Below are 25,675 nucleotides of genomic sequence, written 5' to 3' on the forward strand. Positions count from 1 at the left end.
CTCTCCCCTCTTCCCCCAGGTCTCCATGGCAGCCGGCGTTTCCTCTCGTCGGCGGTGAACCACAGCGTCCTGTTGCTGGAGCCCGAGAGCGAGCGCCTGTATGTGGGGGCTCGCGGGGCCGTGTTCGCCCTCAACGCCTCCGACATCTCATCCCCCTTTCTCCAGGTCTGTTTATATGTGTGTGTGTATATGTGTGTGTGTGTCGCAGGTAGCATAGCGTGTGTGCATGTCATTAGCATAGCACTCCCCTGTCATATTTCAGGCAAAGATCATTCCCCTGCCTCCTTGTCGTGTGAGGAACAGTGAGTAATTGTGTTGTTTTCAATGCAGTCTCCAGGGTGTGTAAAAAGACTCACATTGTAGTAAAAAACACAAAAAGCACTCTGACTACTGTAAGAAGTGTAATTTATGGAATCGCTAATTACCAGGAATCATCTTTGGGAATTGTCGTAGCAAATTTTAGCTTGAAGTTCCCAGTTTATTTTTGGTTTGTTGGAAAGAAATATCTGGGTGATTCTTTTCCCCTCATTAGGTGTTCTACAAACTAATAGTGGCAAACTTGTACACGCTGTTATGGAAATGACATGTGGGAATTTTAAGATTTTGAATTACAATAGTTTTCTTATTTTTATTCAACTTTGAGAGATATAAAAAGGATACAACTGGGGTAGTGTTGTTAGTTACTGTATTAGTTCTGTTATAATGTTGTTTCCTCATTACAAACATACCCGGAGTTGTGTTTTGCTTCATTCACACGTTTAACACAAAACCCTGCGTATTTTTAGGCTGTGTTCATCTCTCAAACAGAAACACTCTGCTCCACCTTGTGATGTCATGTGGTAATACAGAAAGTGCTTCGCTGTGTTTTTAAACTCCATACGTCTTCACCAGAATCATTTAGATGATTTCAGACCTGGAATTGCCGATCTCTACTGACGGTTAACTTGAAAACTAACACTACATGACATCACAAATTGGAACAGCGCATTTTGAGCTTTGGAGATGTACACAGGCTAATAATAAAGGGTTAGTCAAACGTGAATGAAACAAAACACAACTCCAGGTATGTTTTTGAGGAAGTAACAACATTCTAACGTGGCTATAAGCTCACGAGAGTCAGTTTTACAAACTTTTAAAAGGGTGAATATAAAACAAATATATTTTATCTTACATCAGTATGGCTCATTTGAATCAAAGTCACACACATATATGACTTAAGTAAATTATTCCAAAACGTTAAAAGCAGAACTGGAAAAGTGTGTCTCATATTATCAGGAACTAACTCTCTTAAAGGTGCAATATGTAACTTTTTGGTTAGTGTTCCATCACAGGCTTGTTTTTATGGATATGCCATTGCTCTGCCTGGAATGTTCTGCAATAAGACATTAAACAGTTCTAACTTACATTTATTCAGCTACAGGTGGTTTTTAGCTCAAGAATACCTAGAAAAACAGTCATTCTGTCTGTGAGCGGTGTCGCCTCTTTACAGATGTGATCTGTAACTTGGTCTGGGTTAGTCTCCTTGAAGATAGAAAGATTCCATGCCAAACTGTGAAAAATTCCAGACAAAAAGCAATAACATCTCTATGAAGAAAAGCATTTGTCGGACCCTGTACCAGAAAAGTTACACCATGCACCTTTAAAAGCAGAACTGGAAAAGTGTGTCTCATATTATCAGGAACTAACTGAAATAATATTTGACACCGAAAATTCACATTATTTATGACATGTTATGAGTTAATTTATTTGTTTATTTTTAAGATTGACCTGTGAAAGTTTTAGATGAAGAACCAGCTTTCAGTGTGAAACTTGTACCAAAAACGCATCAAGTCTCCAGTGTTTTTATAGTGTCTCAAAGTCACAATAATAAAGCCACTGAAAACCTGAAGCCAAACAGATATATGAACCAAAATGCAAAAAATCCTCCTCTTCCTCGGTCTAGGAAAAGCGCAATTCCCAAATAAATGTGGTGAAGTAAATATATCCAGTTTGAGTCTGTGTAAAGGTCTCCGTAATCCTCCTCCAGGATCCTGTGTAACTTTTTGGTTGGGGGTCCATCACCTACTTGTTTCTATAGATATGTCATTGCTCTGCTTAGAATGTTCCACAGTGTGACATTAAACAGCTCTAACATGCATTTGTTCTATTACAGGTGGTTTTATAGTTCAAAAATACCTGGAAAAACAGGCATTCTAAGTAGTGCGCCACTGTACTACCATTTCCACTGCAAATTTATTGCAACTTGTATGCAAATAACACAAAACTTTCAAAACTAATTTCCATAACCTTTCCAAGCGCATTATAATTTCCCATTTCTTGCACATATACAGTAGTTACAGGCTGTATATAAGCTTCCGTTGCGCAGTCTAGACAAGCTCGTGATGAATGTGTGCAGAACAGATAATGTCATTAGAATGAGCCTGTAGCCTTAAGTCACACAAACAGCTGGAAAGTGTCTATTTCCTGGAGCGCTGTAGATTTAATGACAATAAGCCCATGTGGAGTCTCTAGTCTTGTACCTGAATGACTGCACAACCACTCCTGTCACTACTATGTCAACTGTACGGATTATATAAGGCCTTCAAAACTTTCTATTGTTCAAATGTACCTTTAGTTAAATGTTATGTCATCATTATATGCATGTATGTTACTAGTCAAAAGTTTGGACAGACTTTTTTGTTAATTTTCTTCTTTATTTCCATTGTAGTCTCACTGAAGGCAACAAAACTATGACTATGGACAAAAAATAAACTTAGAATAAGTCATCATTTTGCTAATTTTGGTGTTAAAGCGTGTGGAGAGAGGAGTGGGGCAAGGGAGTGTTTTATTTTATTTATTTTTATTATATATATATATTTTTAAATCTTTCTCATTTTTGTGTTTGTCATTTTGTTAAATATTAAACCTAATAACAGAAATACTCAAAACTTGTTTTAGATGAAAAAAATAAAATGCACTGCTTTGAACCCTGGTTTCCACTTTTGGCATTTCTTGTCATGGCTCAGCCGTGAAGTGAAAAACATTTCAGGAGACTTCATCACGAAGCTCACTAAGAGAAGGCCAAGGATTAGCAGCACTGTCAACAAAGCAAAGGGTGGACACTTTGAGCTTTTGAATATAAAAAATAAAAAAATATTTAGTTGCATTATGTAACTATTTTGTCTTTACATAACTCCATATATCTTGCTTGATATATTTGATTTCCATAAAAAAAAGAAGCACTGAATGAGGGAGGAGGGTGTGTCCAAACTTTTGACTGGTAGTACATGTTTTGTGTGGTGCAGTGAGTTGGGTATACACCTTTGAAACAAGGGATTGTCAGTTCAAACCTGATTCAATATTGTTGTGGTGTTTCTGGGCAAGACACTTTTTTGTTTTTACCTAGACTGGTTTATTCCAGACCCAGCGTGCAGTGACACTAGAGGTGTGCCGATGGGCTATTTTTTCATCCGCAACCACATCACAAAACTAATCATCTGACCCCACGGTTTTTGACCAATTTTCAAAACCACACCCACCCGCCATCCGCTCAGTCTCCTCTGAGTTTCTCCGAGTTCAGAGTTTTTTATTAGAGTAGTTAAACCGCCACATCATCCGCCCGACCCGCGGTTTAGCCGTGGAGTCATCCGCACATCTCTAAATGACACCCAGTAATAGAAGATATACAACTCAAGTAACTAAAACCAAAATACTTTAAAAAGTTTGCTATTGATTAAAGGTCCTGTACCTGATTTTTCCCATGTATTTGAGAAAAATATATCTTGCCCCAGTACAGATATTGTATATTCCAGTCCATTTTATTTCTATAGACTGTTTCCAAAGTACTGCAATACCAGAGGAATAACAAATGTACAATTTAATACAATAAAAATTTAAAAACAAATGTAACAAATAAATAAAACAGTAAAATATAGACCCAAAGTCTAGTTACATGGAATAAGCAGCAATTGAGGTCAAAATGCATGTAATTCTAGAGTGTTTTTAATAATAATTTGTATTAATCCGATAATTTAGATAATTTAGTTGATGTTAGCTCTACTGTCACGACAAAACTTTACATTGGTCCACATTGAGAGCTGTGAAAAGTTCTTAGAAACTCATTGTGGTAGGTGAATAATTAGGATGCTCAGAATACATACTTAACTTTGGATCACTGAAAACTGTTTAAAATTAATTAGTTTTGTTTTGCAGTAAAAGTCAGATGCAGCACCTTTAATATTGCCAATACTTTTTGTTCATTTATCTATTTAATGCAATACAGTATTATATTTATACATGGACTCATTTTCTGCAAAGCAAAGCAAATCAAATTAAAGTTTCAAGCTTACAGTAAATATAGAACTATTTGCTTAGCCGACCATGATAATTACACCAGGCTCAGTAAACACAGTGAATGTAGGTAAAATGAATTAATGAAAACTATTTTCACTTTTATTCCTGTTTCCCTTTGGCTTTATTTCGATATAACTAGACTTTGCCAGCACGACCAGCATATACTGGATGCCTTCACTTCTTTATCTGGAGCTGTTTATTTAAGTAATGCCACCCAACCAGTAGAGGCTTAATCCCCTGTGATGTATTGTAAATGTATTCTACAAATGTTCTTGTGATGTGTCATTTGATAATCAAGTAATCACGAGAGAACAAGTGGAGGAGACTTAGAAGAAAATTTAAGAGCTTATGATTCTTCCATGCTCCTCAAACTGTGTTACACATACAGCTGATGGTATGTGCTCCTTTAGGTGGAACCTAGGCAGCTCTCAAGTTTGTGGATTTGCCTAATTTAGAGTTAATTGTATCCACTTTTTAACTGCTTTGGATAATTTTGCGTTCAGAACCATGGACTATATACTGTATATATAAATGGACGTAGCTAACCCGCTAGCCACAGTGTTCCAAATAGGAAATGAGCATGGGCGTGTTTCTGGCTTCAATTCACTTTGTGTTGAAAAAACGTCGTCCCTCTTTGTGTAACTGCTACAGTCATCATTTTGGCCTTAAAATGTTCGTATTAACCCTCTCTACATGATCCTGGTGTTTTTATTACACTATTTTGTTTGTAAATAAATTCCTGTTCCTAATATGGAACTCAGCAAGCCTTGGTGAGCTTCACTTGACTGGAGCACTATGGGTGACGTCACACTCCCTTAGTCCACTTCTTTATACAGTCTTTGTTCAGAACTACAGTGGAAATGATGTATTCCCACTCTTAGAGCAGGTTTAGCCCTATCTTAAACCTGGAATAGTCCTGTTATAAATCTGGTTTAGATCTGGTGGTACTTCGGAAGCCAAATATTTTATATCATGTGAAAATATTGTGAGTCACTGCGGTAGTATGTGACTAGCTTCAAACATTCTGAATGATTTGACAAAAACAGACAGATAAAAAGGATAAAGGTGCACAATTTAAATTTTTTTCGTTGGTGGTTCGTCACCTGCTTGGTTTTATAGATTTGCTACTGCACTGTCTGGAATGTTCCACAGTATGACATTAAACAGCTCCACCATACATTTATTCAATTACAGGTGGTTTTATAGCTCAAAAATACCCCCAAAAACAGGCACTTTGGTTTGGTCTTCATGAAGACAGAAAAGTTTAATGCCATACCGTGAAACATTTCAGACAACGCAACGACATCTCCATGGAAACACGCAGGTAGTGGACCCAGAATAAGCTGAGCAATGCACCTTTAAGTGTTAGTCTGTTTTGTTTTTTGCGGTATAGTCTACTGTATATATTGACTTGATTCTTCTTTTTTTTTGCTTCTTAAATTCTCACAACTATTATCTTTTCTTTCTTTCTATTCTACCGTGACATTAATAACCACAAATATTGATTAACTGAACAAACTCGAGATCTCTACTTAACATTTTAACTGTGTGCTCGCTTATGTGTTACAGATTGAGTGGGAAGCATCTCCTGAGCAGAAGCAGCAGTGTCTGACCAAAGGAAAGGATAACAAGGTAGGCACGAGCTCTGGTGTTTTCTCATAAATAGTTCTTCCTACTGTCTCCCCGGAGGCTCTGTTCTGACTGCAGCATATTCACCAAGCCGTGTGTGTGTGTGTTTGTGTGTGTGTGCGCGTGTTTGGCAGACCGAGTGCTTTAATCACATCCGATTACTTCAGAGATTCAACTCGACCCACCTGTACATGTGTGGGACTCACGCCTTCAGACCTCTCTGTGCATTCATAGTAAGTACACCCTGAACAGTGAGTATCAGACTGTTCACTTCATTAATGTTGCAGACTGAGTTATAAAGGTACACTGTGTAACTTTTTGGTTGGGGGGTCCGTCACCTGCTTGTTTCTGTGGATATGTCACTGCTCTGCCTGGAATGTTACACAGTATGGCATTAAACAGCTCAAAAATACCAAACATTCCGGACAAGGCAATAACATCTCCTTTAAAAAAACATTTGATGGACCCTCCACCAGAAAAGTTACACAATGAGATCCGTTATTTTATACTATGGATACCATGCACATGAGCAAACATTGTCAAAAAAATTTAAGATGAAAAGACTGAAAACTCAAGCACATAAATTAGTGTTATGGAGTGCTATGTAACTTTTTTGGTGGAGGGTCTGCAATGTGCCTATCGCCATGGAGATATTGCTTTACCTGAAGCGGTAACATTTCCATGCATGAATACAAATCCATGGCGGACCCTCCACAGGAAAAGTTTCAATTTATTTATTTATCTATTTATTTTTTATTTAAATTGATGGTTCTCTATTACGCAAAACTGACTCTTGTGAGCTTTGAGCCATGTTATATATTGTTTCCTCATCAAAAACATACTTAGAGTTGTGTTTAGTTTTATTCATTGATGTCATGTGATAATACAGGAAGTGCTCCGCCATGTTTTTAAACTCCACACACCTTGACTAGAATCGTTTGGATGATTTCAGGTCAGGAATCGCCCATTTCTACTGAGCTAAAGCTAGAGGGTGGCTGTTAACTTGAAAACTACCACAACATGACAGACAGACTAATAAGGCAGGATTACTCAGACATGTGTGAATGAAACAAAACAAAACACAATGTTTGTGATGAAGTAACAACATTCTAACATGGCTTTCAGCTCACAAGAATCTATTTTGGGTAATATTAGACCTTTAAAAATTAACAAAACTTCTCTGCAGGATGAGAAGAGCTTTGAGATGTCTCCTGCTGAAGACGGACGAGACAAGTGTCCATACGGTCCCACCACTGGATACACGGGCCTGATTATAGGTAAAACCAGCCAGCCTCTCCAGAGATCACCACACCACTCTATTGTGTATTTTAATGAGAAAAATCCAATCGGAGATGAAGTATTGATATAGATTCTGTGACCTTTTGCTGTTGACACCAAATGTTTGTTGGTTTTAACATTCTTGTGGTGGAGCCAAATATCTAAGCAGAGGTTTCAGTGTAAGTCAGTGAGCAGTGTTGAAATTCTGGTATCAGTGTTCATGTGTTGCTAATGCATTGGCACACACATGCCTGAGATATTTGTCACATGTGTGTTAACCTACCCTGAAATGCTTCAGATAATCTACCATTTATAATCTGATTGTGCACACAGTTAAATAAATTTAACTAAAATAATTATCTCTTCACTTTGTAACTCTTGTAACTTTTCATGTGGAAGGTCTGTCATTTAGAGATGTTATTGCTTTGCTTGGAATGTTCCACAGTATGGCATTAAACATGTCGGTTTGGCTTTATTCAAATACAGGCGTTATTGCTCAAAATATCTTGAAAAACATGCATTCTAACTGTAACTGGGCCTGCTTCTCCATAGATCTGACTGACCTGTAACTAGATAAGTTTAATGCCATTCTTGAATATTCCCCAGTGTGCATTAAATATATTTGTCTTGCATTTATTAAATTAATTATTTATTTAATTTGCTCAAAAAAACTTGCTTCTTGACTATTAGCAGCAGTTGCCTCTCCACAGACCTGACATCACTTGGCCTGCATGTCTCCATGGAGATAAGTTTAGTGCCATATTTAAGAACATTCCAGACAATGAAATAAGATCTCAGTGCAATAACAAAGAGGAGACATTTTAGTGCCAAACCCTCCACCAGAAACCAGTTAGGCAGTGCACCTTTAAACTGACACTCTCTTGTTTGTATGATCAGACCAACAGATCTACACAGCCTCCCAGTACGAGTTCCGGAGTTTTCCAGATATCCGCCGCAACTCTCCGTCTCCCACGCTGAGGACGGAGGACGCGCCCACACGCTGGCTCACCGGTGAGTTTATTTCTAACTGTCACTGCTCTGCTGTAAATGAGGTGTCTGCGCTGGAGCTGCTAACAGTCAGACAGCTTGGGCTAATTAGCGGCTAACAACGCAGTCATGTTTCAAGGACTCACGGGTCTGCTCTGATAAACAGGATGTTGGCTGTTGTATTATCAGGTCATCCAGAGTTTGGTTTGCAATTAAAAACAAAAAAAATCCTTGTAAGATTAATTTATTGTAATTTTTATTTTATGTGTTTAATCAAAATGAAAAAAATAAAAGGTATCTTCAAGGTATATGAATAAGTCATTACGATTGTTTGCCATTTAGAAAAGTACCGTATACATTTCTAAAATTATGATTTGTCAAAATTCAACAGCACTGATCTTAATTTCTGTAAAACTACCTATGGCTTTCAGAATTATGAAAAATTAGGACCATAGCAATTAAAGCTGCACTTCACCCATTTGTCTCCATGGAAATATTACTGCTTTGTCTAGAACATGGGTGAGCAACCTTAAAGGTTGTATGGAGGATTTTTTTTGTTTCAAATTGTCAATGATAGCATTATAGAGGTGCAGTAGCCTTGTAATTATGATGACCAAAAAAAAGAGAATAAAAATTCATCAACTCTGGACGTGGTGGGGCTAAACATTTGCCAATAGATAACGACACTGCCTCGTTATCTGTTAGTTGACAGGCTGTCAATCAAACTCCCTACGTTTCTAGCGTAACTGACTTGCCTGCACGCTACCATTACGTGGTTTGCGTACGCCTGTTACGCAGTCCACAGACGCAAGACGCACAGACGCTGTTTACTCCACCAATGCAACTGTTCTTAGCGGCTTTTTTTGACCTATATCTTCCTCGCAGTTCGCACAAAGTTTGTTGCAATGGCAGACAAGAATCCAGGAGCAGTTAGCCCCAAAAGAAAGTCTGTTTTTGAGATTGCTGAAAGAAGAAGACAAGGGGAAAAGCAGCGAAGCCAAACTAAGGTGATTCTTGTAGATTCATTCCAGCGATGGCGCAACTGAAGCAGACGCAGGGTCTAAAGACTGACGCACTGGTCGCCAAATTACTCCTGGACAGGTCACTTCTGCTTATTATGAAAACGTACTTTATTTCCAAGAGCTAGTCAAACGTTTTTCAGGACACGAAAGCAATATCCTATGTCTGAAAAGAGTCCGCTTGCTGCTGCGTGTTGTAGCTAGTTCATTCGCACGAAATCTCCGAGCAACCTTCTCTGCACCCCTTTCCTGCTCCTCTCCCCGCTGCCCATTCCGCTCTTCCCCCTGCTCCTCACTTCTCCGGGCACGGAATCTCCGCACACTGCTCCTCTCTCCTCTACTCTCTCCCTGCTCCGCTCTTCTCCCTGCTCCTCACTTCTTGTCCGCGCACGAAATGTCTGCGCACCCGCTCCCCCCGCTCCTCACTTCTCCGCCTTGTCTAACCAACACTGTAGTTAGTTGTTTACAAGTCATGTGCAGCGCACCGGCTGTAAACAAACCTGTTTCTGGCGTAAGGAGGAGGCGGGAGGAGGCGTTTCTACGTAGGGAGCTGTAGGGGAGGGGGAGTGGTTTCACGCATGCGCAACATTTGAAAAAGGACAAACAGTCGCTGGATTTCTCGTTCCTTGGAAAATCCTCTATACAACCTTTAAATACTCAAAGAGCCATTTGGAACGTGTCCCACAGAAAAGAAAACACAAAGAGCCATAGAAAAGAGTCACAAAACCCTTTTGACATCTAAAATGATGAGAACACTGTATGCTCTGTACAAAAGACTATAGTGTGTTGCATTTATGAAATCAATGAAACACCACAGAGAATATATGTCCATTCATATATATGTCTATGCGTGTGACCTGCAGACTTATAATCTCTCAAAATTTTAACATGAACCATCTCCAGCGTGATAGAAGCACAGAACAGACTCAACATCAGCAGCACATCCTCTGTTACAGAAAGAGCACACATATTCCCCTGAGTCGTGTCTTTTAGTCCGACAGAAGCAGAATCGCATCAGCAACACAAAGAGCGCTTATAGTTCATGCAAATTAGTCATGTGGTTTTAAGTTCCGTTTCTGTAAAGCATAAAAAAATTTGCATAAAGCTGCATTAAACACATTATTACTCAATGTCTATTTGAGTCCTTTTCGTAGGAAATAAAAATTCAACCTTAAATTATCCACCCACAGTGAACCAAAAATTATGTCTACTTCTATGTTCCGTCATCATTTACCTGCCAGGGCTCGAAAAGCTCAATAAATCATGCTGGTGTAGGACCTGGTAAATCCAGGTTGCCAGATCTGTGCCGGGTGTCACACATTGGCAGTTTTATTTGAATGTTTCAAGATTACCATTATCTACAAATTTAGAATTACATTTAAAAACGAACAAACTAAAATAAAAATATGTTGTAATTAAATACTTACTTAAATGCTTATTACATTTATTTTCCAAAGTCATAGGGAGCCACAACAGAAGGATGAAAGAGACAACAGTCACAGCACTACCCAATATTACAGATCAGATATGTGAAGAGTTGTCCCTATTCACAGAAGGATTTACTGTATTTTCAAGCATTAGAAATACCCATAATGAATAACTGCTAGATGGAAATGTTTAATATTATACCATGGAACATCCAGGCAAAGCAATAATATCTCCATGGAAACAAGTAGGTAGAAAAGTTACACAATGCACCCTTAACAGTTTAAAACAAAATAAACTGTACATCTTTTGAATGACGAAAAACTCCTCAAAATGTTGCATAGAACAGGAAGCAGAAACTGAACAAATACCACTTGCTCAAACTGGCGTAGCAATTCTAGCTGATAACATCATGCCAAAAGTACAGCAAAGGTGATTTTTTTTGTTCCCTCTCTTTTCATCAAAATGACAAAACAAAACAAAAAACACAACAAATGAAAAGTAATCTTGTCCAATTTTAACTGTTTACAATATCTAAAGATGAAATGATTATAGTACTATGTGCTAATGTGTTTTTTTGTTTGTTTTTTCATGGCTGATACGATTACTTAGACTCCAGAGAAACTGCTGGTTCTGCGGATATTTATGGGCTGATATGTAGGGTTATTGCTGTGTTTCAGAGGCAGACTTTTCTTTTAATCTAGCAAGATCTTGGGTCTTGACACACATAATGCTTAGGTTCGACATTTGTGCATTTACCTTTTGAGAGCTGTGTAGTTTTGGGAATTATTAATGGATTGCAGTTAATTAAGGAAGACAGTAGCTCAGTTGCGCTCGTCCTCTGACCTGAAGGTTTCATTCATTCATCATTGGTCTAGTTCACTGGCCCACAGGTTGACGGTGCGATTGCAACTCCTACAGATGACTGCTGTGTTGTGTCCTTAACCCACCTTACCCCCAGCGTCTGCGTACACTGTTGTATGGATGTGTGTGTGAAAGGGTGAGTGGTTCCTTGATGTAAAGTGCTTGGCTTGAAGGTGGAAAAGAGCTATATAAAAATGTGACCATCCCCATTATCTTTTATGAAAGTCAGCCAACAGATAAATCGCACCAAATTGTGATATCGAATCTTAGGACATGACTGAGTAAGAGACCACATTTATTGAGTATATATAAATTCTTATACACCTCGTACACGGCCGGACAGTGTGGGTTTGACTTGTTATTGTTTCTAAACTTTATTGTATTCTCACAACTAGCAGACACTGCATTTTTCCGTGGCTAATTCAATTCATCTCTCCACGGTGCCTAAAGATTTACCTCCACAGGTCTGAGTAAGCTAACCACACACTTCTTCTCCTCCTTACACTCTCCTCTCTTTTCTTACACAGAGGCAGACTTCGTGGGCTCGGCGTTGGTGAGAGAAAGCATCAACAGCCCCACCGGAGACGATGATAAGATCTACTTTTTCTTCACGGAGAGCGCGGAGGAGAACAGCGCGGCCTACAGCGGCGGGAGTAGTCGGGTCGCACGGGTCGCACGGGTCTGCAAGGTGAGGAGGGATTCTGGGAGATCATGTCACATTTCATAAACAAAACAATTTCTAAAGTGCTGCACAATACAGATAAAAAATAGTTACAGGTCAGATCTGTGGAGAGGTGTTTTTGAGCTATAAAACCACCTGTAATTGAATAAATGTAAGGTAGATTTGTGTAACAGAGAGCAGAGCAATGACATATACATAGAAACAAGCAGGTGACGGACCCCCAACCAAAAAGTCACACAGTACAACTTTAGCACAGTAAACTAGTAAACTCAAATAAGAAAAAAATACCAATCGACATTTTGCAGCTGATGTCATGAACATTCTCTGGGGGCATGAAGCTAACTGAAAGCACTGCTCTGTTACTCAAGCTAGACTAAAATCATTATTCTAATCACTAGAATCATTTGAATGATTTCAGCCCTGGAATTATCAATCTCTACTGAACTAAGAGTAAAGATGGCTGTTAACATGTAAACTACATGACATTACAAGGTGGAACCGAGCTTTTGAGCTTTTGAACATGTATGAATGAAACAAAACACAACTCTAGGTATGTTTTTGAGAAGGTGACAACATTCTAATATGGCTTAAAGCTCACAGTAGATTTAGAATCTTTAAAAGTCATGCAGCAGAATTTTGGACCAACTTTAAGTGTTAAAGTTCGTGTTTTCAGATAAAAGTGCTTCACAGTAACCTATACAAAATGAGATAAAAGCATGAGTGAACTCTTCAAATGTATTAAAAGATAAATACTTGCTACAGTGGCGCCAGATCCATAAGGTGGTCAGGTTCTGAACAATAAGAATGTTACAGATATACTATGGGGTCTGAGCGAGGAGGAGAGCGCAACAACAGATGAGACGCTGGTAACTGGTAACAAGGCCCTGAGGTGATTATAGGAACACAGTAGAGCTGATGGATGGGACTGAATGTGTGTGCCCGTAGGGGAGAGAGAGGAGAGGAGAGCAGCTGTAGAGTCTTCAGTACAACTGTGTGGGCAGATAACACATGATATTAAGTGGACTTGTCAATTATGAAGGAGCAATATGGATCTGACAGTTGACAAGTAAGAAGTGAAATGTGAGGGTGGATCGATTTTATAATAGATGATATGATATTCAGTGACATGAGAATAATTTTAGATCCATAAACATAATACAAGTCAATAGTGTACTATGTAATTTTTCTGCTTGTTTCCATGGAGGCGTTATTGTCTTGCCTGGAATGTTCCATAGTATAGCATTTTAAGAGGCGCTATTACACTTTTGTGGGGTATTCATTGCCAACACATAACATATTTAGATCACATGTTACCTTTTATTGTTAATGCTATATTTGCAGAAAACAGTATATTAACATTTTAGTTTTTGAGTCTTTTCCTCTCTTTGCTCTCCATGCCAAGTCACTTCCCCTTCAGAGCACTATTACAACACAGTTGTGTTGTAATATGCATTATGCTAATGAAACTAATGCACATTGCAACAAGTTTGTGAATTTTTTAGTGTATTGTTTTGTGTCACACTTTTACTGGTCAGCTGGGGTCAGCAGATCCTGTCAGGGCAGTTAGAGAGGAGCAGACAAAAGTGCCCCTCCTGCAGTCCAAGTATCAGAGCAGCACCTGAGGGGAACCAGGTGAACCCAGCAGGAAAGTCTCTTCTAAGCCTCACTCTGCTCTGTCTGTGTCTCTCTGTGATCCAGTCCCTCAAAGTATTTCCTCTGGAAGGTTTTCTGCCACTTATGTGGTTAAAAGCCTGTACCAACCCAAAAGTCCATAGCTACCAAGCATGCAACCAGCTGCTTAGCAAGCCTCTTGCAAGATCTCCATGGATATGGGAAAAACAAAGAGCTCATTTCACAAAATCCAACAGTCCTTTACTTGTGTTACTTGTAGCACTTCTTAGTTGGTTAAAATCCCATGATATGATGTTAAAAACTGAGTTAAAAAAACATAAAGTTTCAAAAACTGCTCAGTGTGTGAGCCAGGCAGCCATGACAGCAGCCAACCACTCCACTGCCATCTATGATGCCTACACATTTCATTTTACCTTTATAATATGCCAATTACAAAAAGCAATTATTTAGCTAAGTGAATTCACAAACTACTTCTTGCAATCTTGCCTGTAGTCACCGTACAAACATTTCAAACTCCTATTTCATTAGGAACAGACTCGATACTCAATACCGATTCCAATGCCATGATCATAATCATAATAACACATTTAGGCAATAGAATGTGATCTTCAACATTAAATCGTACAGATTTTCAATACTTTTGACAGCCCTACTTGCATGTCAACAGATAATACTTCTGCACCCTTCACAACACATAAAAACACAAGAACTGAATGCGCCGAGAGCTGAAAGAGCTGTCACATCATTATTAAAAGAATAAACCATGGCCTTGAATCTCGCTCGTCTTTTGTGCACTTCGGGGAAAATGTGAAAAGCAACTATATGTGTGCGTCACAGTTTGAAAAGGCCCTTCAGTGCACTGGCCTGACTCCCTCTGAAGGACTCGAGCTCTCAGAGACAGAACTGTGGATGGAGTTTAAGAGCAGATCTCACCTATGGGAAACCCGGGGCTCATTCACAGTCTGATTACGACTCTTCTCGGCCATCTGCTCCACTCTTTAGGCGGTCAGCAGCTCCTTGTCCTCACTTCAACCCACATAGACTTAATGAGAGAGGTGCAATGAATAGTTTAGTGATTAGATAAACCTGGGAAAAGCAGACCCCGGGAGGTGATACGATAACGGGGAGAGTTATGGGGTTATTAGGGGGATTATTTCAGGTGGAGAGGCTGATGCTCGTGATGCTTTTACATGAGCAGCTTGAGCGTGATCGTATAAATTAGTGTTATGATTTACGTAAGAGTAGCAGTTAGTGAGGCATTAAATATATTAATTTAAAAGGCCAAGGACACAATAAAGAAATACTGTATTGTGAAAATATCGTATCGTGAGGGACACTGTGATTCCCAGCCCTACTAACAACTAATGTATGAAACTTTCTTAAATACTGTCTCTCTGTACCTAATCCTGATGTTCCCTTCTGCTCCACAGGGCGACAGGGGAGGGCATCTGACTCTACAGAAGCGCTGGACCTCCTTCCTCAAAGCACGCCTGGTCTGCTCCCTGCCAGAGTTCAACTTCCACTTTAACATGCTGCGCAGCGTCTTCATCCTGCCAGATCCTACACCTAAAAACACACTGTTCTTTGGCATCTTCGGGCTGGAGTGGTGAGCGAAAGCTTTTCTTCTGTCAGGTTTTCCGAAGCGAGGGAGCAAATGTAAATGAGTCTGATGGAGATAGAGAAGGGACAATCGATGAACGCAGGCGATTGAAAAAAAGATGGCGAGATGAAAGACAAATTGAAGAGGGCTCTTTTGGTGAACAGGCACAAAAATCTATTAAGAGAGTTTAAAGGAGTTTTACAAAGGATGTAGAGTGATTGAAGTTGGGTTAGAGGGTCTTAGCGCTGTGTGGAGACGTGAAATGTTTCCCAATTTTGTTAGTTATTTAACAGAGTTTAGTTTTCCTAAAGTTAAATAAAAAGAGCTGATTATAAACAAAACTTTGAGCTGAAACTGATATCCCACTTCAACAAAATCTGCATATGGGATATTAAGTCATTTGTTGTGGCATTGTTTAAACATGCAGCTATATTTTTATTCCGATATCTCGGCTATTTCCATTTTTACTCATGGCTCTGTTCAATATTAGACACGATACGATAGCTGAGGAAATCACTGAAAGCTGATAACACATCCCTGAACTAAATATGTAGATTTTTACTCATTATATTACACAAATTTGACTCTTGTGAGCTTTAAGCCATGTTAGAATGTTGTTAAAAAAACATACCCGGAGTTGTGTTTTGTTTCATTTGCACATTTTCAAACCTTTATTATTAGTCTGCCTACATCTCCAAGGCTCAAAATGCTCAAAAATTTCAAGTTACAGCAACATTTTACCTTTAATTTAGAAGAGATTGGCAATTCAAGGGCTGAAATTATCCAAACGATTCTACGACGATGGTGTGTGGAGTTTAAAAACACATTGGAGCACTTCCTGTATTACCACGTGACATCACAAGGTGGAACAAGTGGAGTGTTTTCCATTTGAGAGAAGAACTCAGCCTTAATATGCAGAGTTTGTGTGTTTAAACGTGTGAATGAAACAAAACACAACTCTAGGCATGTTTTTTTTTAAGATGAGGAAACATTATAACACGGATCATAAAACAGCGTATTACGGGCGCTTTAAAATGTACACTTTGAACAGACTATCTTCAGAAAATATCTTAACGGTAAAACCAGAAGAGGGACATTTGGTCTCAATCTCTCAACTCTGAACACTGAACAGACCCTATGGAAAAATAAATATTCTCCAAACACTTCAACACATAAAAGTTACTTGCTGCGGCGCTGGACTGGATTGTGTTGGCCTAACTATTTATCTGATCGTACACTCTCTATCTGTCTTCCTTCTCTTTCATCCTGTTCCTTTCCCTCTCTCATAGTTTGGCGGGCCAGTGTACTTTCGGTGTAGTTACCATGACGACGCCGGGGTTTATTGCTTGTTATTGCGCCTGGTCTGGTCTTTGTCTTATTTTGTCCTGCTCGTGCATTGTGTCTTTAGGAAGTGTTAAAGATGCACTATATAACTTTTTGGTAGGGGGTCTGTCACCTGCTTGTTTCTGTGGATGTCATTGCTCTGCCTGGAATGTTCCACAGTATGACATTAAACAGCTTTACCTTATATTTATTCAATTACAGGTGGTTTTATAGCTCAAAAATACCTAGAAAAATAGGCATTCTGACTGTGAGCGGGGTCACCTCTCCACAGATCTGAAACTTGGTCTGGGTTGGTCTGCGTGATAAGAGAAAGGTTTAATGCCATACTGTGAAACATTACGGACAGAAGCAATAACATCTGCATGGAGAAAAGCATTTGATTGACCCTCCACCAGAAACGTTGAGCAATCGACATTTGAATAATCCACTGTACTTTCGCTGTAGTTTCCATGACGACGCCTGCTTGTGAATTGTGTCTTTAGGAAGAATATCAAAGCCCCTGTAGTGTGACGCTTAAAAAACATGTTAAAAACTTAAAGGTGCATTTTGTAACTTTTCTAATGTAGGTTTTGGCAAATTATTGTTTTGCCTTGGATGTTCCATAGTATGGCATTAAACATCTATCTCAATTACAGGTGTTTTTATTGCTAAAAAATACCCTAAAATTGTGCCATCTGTCTGTCTCCATGGAGTTAAATAAATTTAATGTCACACTGTGGAACATTTCAGGCATATCCATGGAGACAAACAGATTGGAAGGCCCTCTACGAGAAAAGTTACTCACTGCACCTTTAATAAAATATGTAAAAAAAAAAAAGTGAGTAAAATTGATGAATTCATTTTTTAAAGATATAATATTTGGCAACTACATTTTATTTCTGGCAGATTTTGAAACATTTTATTTCTTTGCTTGCTAAAACTGCCAATGGAATTATTTCTCATTTCAGGTCTGATTTTGATCTTTAACTCGTTGACAAGTTAAAGGTGCATTACGCAACTTTTCTGATGGAAGGTCCATCACCTGCTTGTCTTCATGGAGATGTTATTGCTTTATCTAGAATGTTCCATGGTAAAGATTAAACCGATCTTTCTCAAGGGAGACCACTAATTCATAATGAATTAATGCTAGATAGAAGTGTTTAAAGTCATACCATGGAACATTCCAGGCAAAGCAATAACATCTCCATGTAGACAAGTAGGTGATGGACCCTCCACCAGAAAAGTTAGCGAATTCCCTTATTGCACAATTTTATGATCTACGTTATAATGTTGTTTCGGCTGAGTTCCACCTTGTGATGTAGTAATGTTCCACCTTGTGTCATGTGGTAATACAGGAAGTGCTCCACTCTGTTTTCAAACTCCATACACTTTCACTGGAATCATTTGTATAATTTCAGCCCTGGAATTGCCGATCTCTTCTGAACTAAATTTAAAGGGTAGCTGTTGACTTTAAAACTAGCTTCATGACATCACAATGTAGAACAGAGAGCATTTTGAGCTTTGGAGATGCAGACAGGCTAAATATTACCCATAAATGTGAATGAAACTGAAACACAACTCGAGGTCTGTTTTTGAGGAGGTAATGACATTATGACATGCCTAAAAGCTCACAAGAGTCAAATTTGTGTGATATAGGAATCAAATAATCCACTGTACTTTCGCTGTAGTTACCATGACGACCCAGGGGGTTTATCGCTTGTTATTGCTCGGCCTCGCCTGCTCTTTGTCTCATTGTTCTGCTTGTGTATTGTGTCTTTAGGAAGAACGTCAAAGCGTCTGCAGTCTGTAGCTTCTCCCTGTCCGAGGTGGAGAAGGCTTTCCTAGGGCCCTATATGGAAACGCAGGATTCAGGCTCCAACTGGAAGGAATACAGTGGGAAGATACCTGACCCCCGACCTGGAACGGTAAACACAGACATAAGAGACACGGGACTACACAGACAGACTTTGACTTGGACAAACTTTATTGATCCACAAGGGACACATTACTCAGACACAATATCTCACACATCACAATATATTATAATAACAAAGAGTAAAAATATAAATTATGTGCAAATTATGTACAAGTAAAAATAAGCATGTCTCCGCTATATACAAAAGGTCTACATGCTTTTAGCGTGTTTATAACATTACTAGAGCAGGGTCCGCCACCTGTTTGTCTCTATGGAATCTATAAGTCGCACCAACCAAAATATGTGCAATGAAGAAGAAAAAAACATATCTAAGTCGCGCTTTTTGGGGAAATGTATTTAAAAAAAATCAGAGACCAGGAACCGACATTTCATCTTGAAAGGCAGGTTATAACAACAGAACAGAGAACAACAGGCAGAATAGGTGTTAATATGTTAACATAACATATTAACAGTTATTCAGATAATTATAGCATAAACAACAGAACATAAGTTTACCAAACTCACGATATCACTCCAAGTCACTAAATACATTGAATTCTTCATCCTTGATGTCACTTCTGTGTGACCTCCGGAGATAAATCATAGATCCATGATGCAAATGGAGCACCACTTCCTCTTCTGCGTAGCTGTCGTCAGACTCAGCATCAGTTCCAGTTAGAATTATTTGGGCCTTTCTGAATCCTGACTGGATGGTTTCAGTTGTCATTGAAATTTAGGATTTGTTGAGTCATCCAGTGACTTCCAGGAAAGTTACATGGTGCACCCTCCTGGTTGACATGAAGCTGTACTCTCCATCCCTGCTTTCCGCCAGTCCCTCACAAGTTTCTCACTCAATCCAAACTGTTTCTGCTGCTCGATTACTGTTTTCGGCTGAATATTTCACTATTTGCAACAAGACAGTGGCTTTTTCTACAGGAGGCATGTGCAGTAGAGTACGAAGTGAAAGTGGTACAGGAGTAATAGTAGTACTAGATACTGACACACAAGCCTAGAGTGCCCTCTCGCCGCTGTCAGTCTGAAAATTTTAATATATAAGTCGCACCAAAGTATAAGTCGCAGGACCACCCAAACCATGAAAAAAAGTGCGACTTATAGTCTGTAAAATATGGTATATGTTTAATGTCATACCATGAAGCATTTCAGGCAGAGCAATAACATCTCCGTGGAGACATCAGTAAACACAGCTATAAGAGACACAGGATTACTCAGACAGATTGGCCTACATGCTTTCAGTGTGATTGTATCTACCCAACATTCACAACATGGATGAGATTAAACCACCATACGCTGCCATAAAGGAATGCACTGTACAGAATCATATCTAGGAAACTTAAAGGGACTCTACCTGATTGTCTTTTTCCATGTATTTGAGGAAATTGTCTTGGCCCAGTACAGATATATTTTATAAGCAGCTCTTGAGGTTAAATTAGTCCGCTGTGTTCTGTTGTAGTGTCTGCTAGGGATGGGCATTTGATGAAATTTTCTTAATCGATCGTCGGAAGAATTAACGATTGATTATCGATTAATCATTAACGTTTTTATATTAAAATGATGATCATTATTATTACTATCTGCATTACTAATCTGCATAAATAAATTCAACTTTACGACATATAAACCATAACCACTCTAGAGCCACATCAATCCGTTTGACATTATAATGTGTTTAATTCAGTTTTGCGCAACTCTTACAGAAACTAAACTTAAAACAGCATCGCTAATTTGCATAAACTCTGCGAAGATAAAACTACAGCTCTTGTGCGCTGATGCGGTCAATTTCTGTCGGATTAAAAGACATGATTCAGTGGAATACAGGTTAGTGTGACCATATTTGCGTTTGTCAAAACCAGGACACCGTACGGGGGGTGGGAGATGGGGACTCGTCATCGACATTGTGCGACTCTCACCTGGTAAAGCTTTTTCCCACTGGACACTGAAACATATGTGCTGCTTTGTACACTGTGCACATGGACTCCCACTTGTCCCGAACGCAACAGAAAGCGTGGAATTTCTTGTACAAATCATCGTTAAATACACATTTGTGCTTCGGTGCGTTGCAGGCTGACCTACTGTTTGTGTTTGCTCGCTCCTTCTGAGTGCAGAGAGCTACATGTGCGGACCCCTGTTTGGTCACGCTACACACGGCAACCTACATTAAGTTTGTCGATTAAAATTAACGTAATCGATGAAATTCTTAATGATCAATTATCGATTAATCGATTAATCATGCCCATCCCCAGTGTCTGCATCTCATTCTGAAGTGTTTTATTGTCTGAGAGTCAGGAAGTGCATGTTGCTGTTAGCATGACCATGATTGCCGGTCTCTGAGAGTTGTGAACAGCTCTTATAAACTGATCATGGTCAATAATTTGGATGCTCAAAATGCAGAAGGTAAGTGAAGGATAACTTTGGACTGCAAACTGTGCAAAATTAATTAGTTCTGTTTTTCATACTTTTAAGCTGCATTTAAAGTGACACGAATTAAATATGTACTGTGTAACTTTTCTGGTGAATTGCTTGCATGGAAGATAATGGCATTGTATGGAAGAAAATTTGTTCTAGTAGATTTTGACTTTTAAATAGAGCAAAATTTCTCACTTTGAATGTTTTAACTCAGAGAAAAGATGTTTGAATTATTTTTATTCAGAATTTTAGTTGCTGAAATTTTAAGCATATACAATAAAAATCTCATCTTTTAAATATTCAGCACAAATATTTTCAAGCCCTCAAATTCAACAGTCAAAATTCACAGTGTAAAATTCACGGCATGTGGTAAAGATCCAAGATGCCAAGGTAAAAGCAATCGATCTTGTGTGAGTGAGGACAGAGGCTGTTTCATATTGGATGTTTTCATCTGTGGGCGAGGTTTACACTTAAATAATAATAAAATAAAATAAAGAGATGAGATTTTGATGAGGCTAATTCTGACCAATCAGACTGGTTCACTGCACCATTTCCTGGTTGTTACCAAGTTCGATCGGATCACTTTGGATCGATTTCTTAGGCCTTGGCATCTTCGATTTTGCTGCAAATTTTATCCACTGCGAATTTTACACTCTGATTTTTGACTGTTGAATTTGAGGGCTTGAAAATATTTATGCTGAATATTTAAAAGGTAATATTTTTATTTTGAATTTGAAACAACAAAAGGATACTGAAAAGGTCAGCAACTAAAATTCAGAATAAAAATAATTAATCATAAACATCATTTTCAGAGTTAAAAAATTCAAAGTTGAGAAATTCAGCAGTATTTAAAATTCAAAATCTGATGAAACAGATTACCTTCTATACATTGAACTTGCATTTATTCAGTAGCCTATGTTTTAATTGCTTTAAAAAGCACTAGCCCCTCTGGCACCTCCTTATCTTCACGGAGATAAGCTTAAAGTGGAGCTAAACATTACATCAACTTTTTTCAAACTAAACTGTGTATATGGTGTTTGAACAGCATTATCTAGTGTTTATAGTAAGCTTTCGGCTACTTTGCCCCCACCCCTCCTCCCCCTCACCCAGAGCGATGGAAGTGACCAGCTCCATTCATTTCCTCTTTAGCTGGAGGAGGAAGAGACTGGAGGAAGTGGAGAGGAGAGCGGTGCAATCCAAGCGACCTCAGTATAGCAGAGTTGAACTGAATTAAACTTTATGCAAATTCAAAGCGATATCGCCGCGGCAACAGTCACTCAGAGAGCATCTTTAGACAGACACATGTGAGGCACTAGTCGGGGCCCTGTTACCCCTGCCTGCGGTTTAGTTCCTGTAAAGGGCTGGAGATAACATGAGAGTGAACTGAGTGCAGGAAAGCTCTTTGTCACTTTTGGTGTGAATGTGGTGTAATGCTAGCCAGGCTGGCGCCACCTAGTGCCTCCGCGCAATTTCATTTCTCTCCAGCGACTAGGTCAAGAATTGGAATACACTAGACAGTTCAGTCTAGACAGTTCAGTCGATGATCAGTGAAGAGCCATACATTCTGTGTTGGCAGCGATTTCCGAGATCGAGGATTTAAAGCCGGAACAAAGAGAATGTTTGGTGAAAGGAGAAAGATGTTATTGTCCTTCTTCCTACGGGATTTGGGAAGAGCTTAATATACCAGTTAGCCCTGTTAGCGGCACATTACATACATTACAACCAAATAGCAGGGACTGCTTAAATGAAAAAAAGTACCCGCCTACTGTCGCGCAAACGAATTCTAATGCTGTGAGGTCAGACGGTTTCTATGAAGTGAAACCGACTGATAAATCAGACTAATGTAATGCTATACTGCGTAACATTTTAGGCAAGGCAATAAAATCTCCATGGAGACGAGAGAGTGACAGATGCTTTACCAGAGAATTTACATAGTGCACTTTAAAGAAAATTTGCCATATGTAGCTTTGACTGTCAAGTAAAAATATTGTCCAAGTATAATACACTTATCGCACTTAAAGTAACATAAACACTGCAAGCCATAATTCACTGAAAAAAACGCAAAAGAGAACAAGAAACAGTACCTCTTATTCAGAATTCCCAAGCTAATCAAATAGTCCAATAATAAGAACTAATCCTCATGAATTGTATGAGTTGAATTTCAAAATATTCTCAAAATGGGTAGTTTTGACCAGTTTTATTTTTCCGTCTAAAACTCGAGGGAATCTGGGATTATCTGACTTGTCAGATGGTGGAGGATGAAAATCATACTTGAAATAAGAAATAATTCCACTGGCAGTTTTAGCAAGCAAAGGATAAAATATCTCGAAACCTGTCAGAAATAAAATCCAGTTAGCAAATATTATAGCTCTAAAAATGAATTCAGATAATTTCAGCTCACAGTTTTACAGTGCATTTGCTCAGGCATTAAGGAGCTAGATTAGGAGCAATGATATGTGATACTCAAAAGTCCCAGGGGATGTAAACACAGCCATCCTATTTATTTCCCTATTTAAGTCCCCAGACTCATCATACAGGCGCTTATAGCATCTGCAGCAGACAATTGCAAAGAAATTACTATAGTATTGTTGCTAACATTGTGAGCTTTAACGGTGTACGTAACATTTCTAGTGCAGGGTCCGCCACTTGTTTGTCTGGAATGTCCCGGTATGGCATTAAATGTATTCATCTTGTATTTACTCAATGAAATTTTGACCTAAAAACATGCATTCTTACTATGGGTGGGCTTGCCTCTCAACAGATCTGGCATGTAACTTGACCACATGGTGTCACCGGCTGTTTCTGTAGAGATAAATAATTGTAATGCCATACTGTGACATTCCAGGCATTATCTCCACCCAAACAAACAGTTTCCAAAGTGCTGCACAAATACATAATACTAACATTAAATAAAATGATAAAATAAACTACTAAAATAATACTAGTCTTAAAATAATAAAACCAGTAAAATCAAATAAGAACAAAATCATAGAATAGAAATAAATAAACCAATAAATAAATTAAATCAACAATACCAATAAAAACACATAAAAATAAATAAAAAACACAGAGGACCACACAGATCTATGGAGAGTCTCCACTAGCAAGGCTGGCACCACCTAGTGCCTTCACTCAATTTCATTTCTTTCCAGCAACTAGGTCAGGAATCAAAATAGACAATAGACGGTTCGCAAAAACCCGGAAGTGCAAGTTCGGGCACCAGCCAATCAGCAAAGAGCCATCTATTCTGTGTTGTCAGTGATTCCCGAGATCGAGGATATAAATGTTTGGTGAATTTCATCAAGGGGAAAGACGTTATTGCCCTTCTTCCTACGGGATTTGGGAAAAGCTTAATATACCAGTTAGCCTCATTATCGGCGCATTACAAACGTCACGACCAAATAGCAGCGATTGGTTAAATGATAAAACGTACCCGCCTACCGTCGAGTGAACGAATTCTTATGCTGCGAGGTCAGACGGTTTCTACAAAGAAGGCATTTTGGTTTTTTGAGCAATAGAAACACCCGTAATGAATAAATACTAGATAGATATGTTTAAAGTTATACCATGGAACATTCCTGGCAAAGCAATAACACCTCCATGGAGAGTGTAGCAGACCCTCCACCAGAAAAGTCCCTTTTAAATTCACCTTGCCATAAAAGGAGCAATGATGCAGTCAGGGATTTGAACTAAAGGGAGCGTGGAGATGGCTGGATTCTTATGAAAAGGACAGAGGAGAAAGAGGAGAAAAAGGAGAGATAGTGAGAGGGGAGAGATAATGCTTAGGTCAGAACAAGTCAGCACAAGTAGCCCGCTGAGCCCACTCCACTCTATTGTGTTTTAAAGGGCCTATATTGCACTATTTCTAATCTGTTATAATGTTGTTTCCTCATCACAAACATACCTGGAGTTGTGTTTTTTTTCACACATGTTGAACACACAAATCCTGTATATTTGGGTAGATGAATCATGTTTAGTTACATCTTTTTTACATCTTTTTATTCTTTGTTTAAAAATAGATTTGAAGTTAGCCTAATAGTTACTCAGTATAGATTTAAAAGGTCATGACTTTTTATTTGCTTTCTTTTAGTGTTTTTAAATGATAAAATGTAGACATCATAAGATAAATGGGTAATATGTTTTTAGGGTTGGTTCTATCCACCTGATACAAAAACAAGTCTGTGTTTTGTTATTATTCAACCACAAGTTTCAAAGGTTCAGGGCCGCTATTGATTTCTTTTTAGAGATTTTCTACACTTACTGAACTAAAATAACATAGTGCCATTCTCATAGAGTAAAATGTGCCTCTTTGCTGCAACTAATAATTATTTTACTAACTGATGATATAAAAAGTTTTTTTTTATTTTATTAAATGTATTTATAAATCGTTACATTGCAGAAGGCCAGTAAATATGAGTATATCTAGTACATTAGACCCACATGAAGGTATGCTACATATTCAGCTATTTTCTGATGTGTCTGTGTTCTAATATTGTTTTCCTCATCACAGACATAACTGGAGTTGTGTTTTGTTTCATTCACACACGTTTAACACACAATTCTGA

General features: G+C 38.6%; 1 protein-coding gene across 2 annotated transcripts in view; it reads left to right on the plus strand.

The window, feature by feature from the left end:
* LOC110159146 (semaphorin-4G-like) overlaps positions 1–25,675 on the plus strand; it is a 90,326-nt gene that overhangs the window by 44,250 nt on the left and 20,401 nt on the right. For both annotated transcript variants that reach the window (XM_055162358.1, XM_055162357.1), the window contains 8 exons: positions 20–165; positions 5,902–5,964; positions 6,096–6,194; positions 7,148–7,238; positions 8,137–8,250; positions 12,062–12,222; positions 15,279–15,454; positions 18,552–18,696. In XM_055162358.1, the coding sequence (XP_055018333.1) occupies positions 20–165; positions 5,902–5,964; positions 6,096–6,194; positions 7,148–7,238; positions 8,137–8,250; positions 12,062–12,222; positions 15,279–15,454; positions 18,552–18,696 (995 nt within the window). The remainder of the gene's footprint in view (positions 1–19; positions 166–5,901; positions 5,965–6,095; positions 6,195–7,147; positions 7,239–8,136; positions 8,251–12,061; positions 12,223–15,278; positions 15,455–18,551; positions 18,697–25,675) is intronic.

The sequence above is a fragment of the Boleophthalmus pectinirostris genome, unplaced genomic scaffold (assembly GCF_026225935.1).
Source record: "Boleophthalmus pectinirostris isolate CB_2022bp ecotype Guang Dong unplaced genomic scaffold, ASM2622593v1 HiC_scaffold_5, whole genome shotgun sequence".
Classification (NCBI taxonomy): Eukaryota; Metazoa; Chordata; class Actinopteri; order Gobiiformes; family Gobiidae; genus Boleophthalmus; species Boleophthalmus pectinirostris.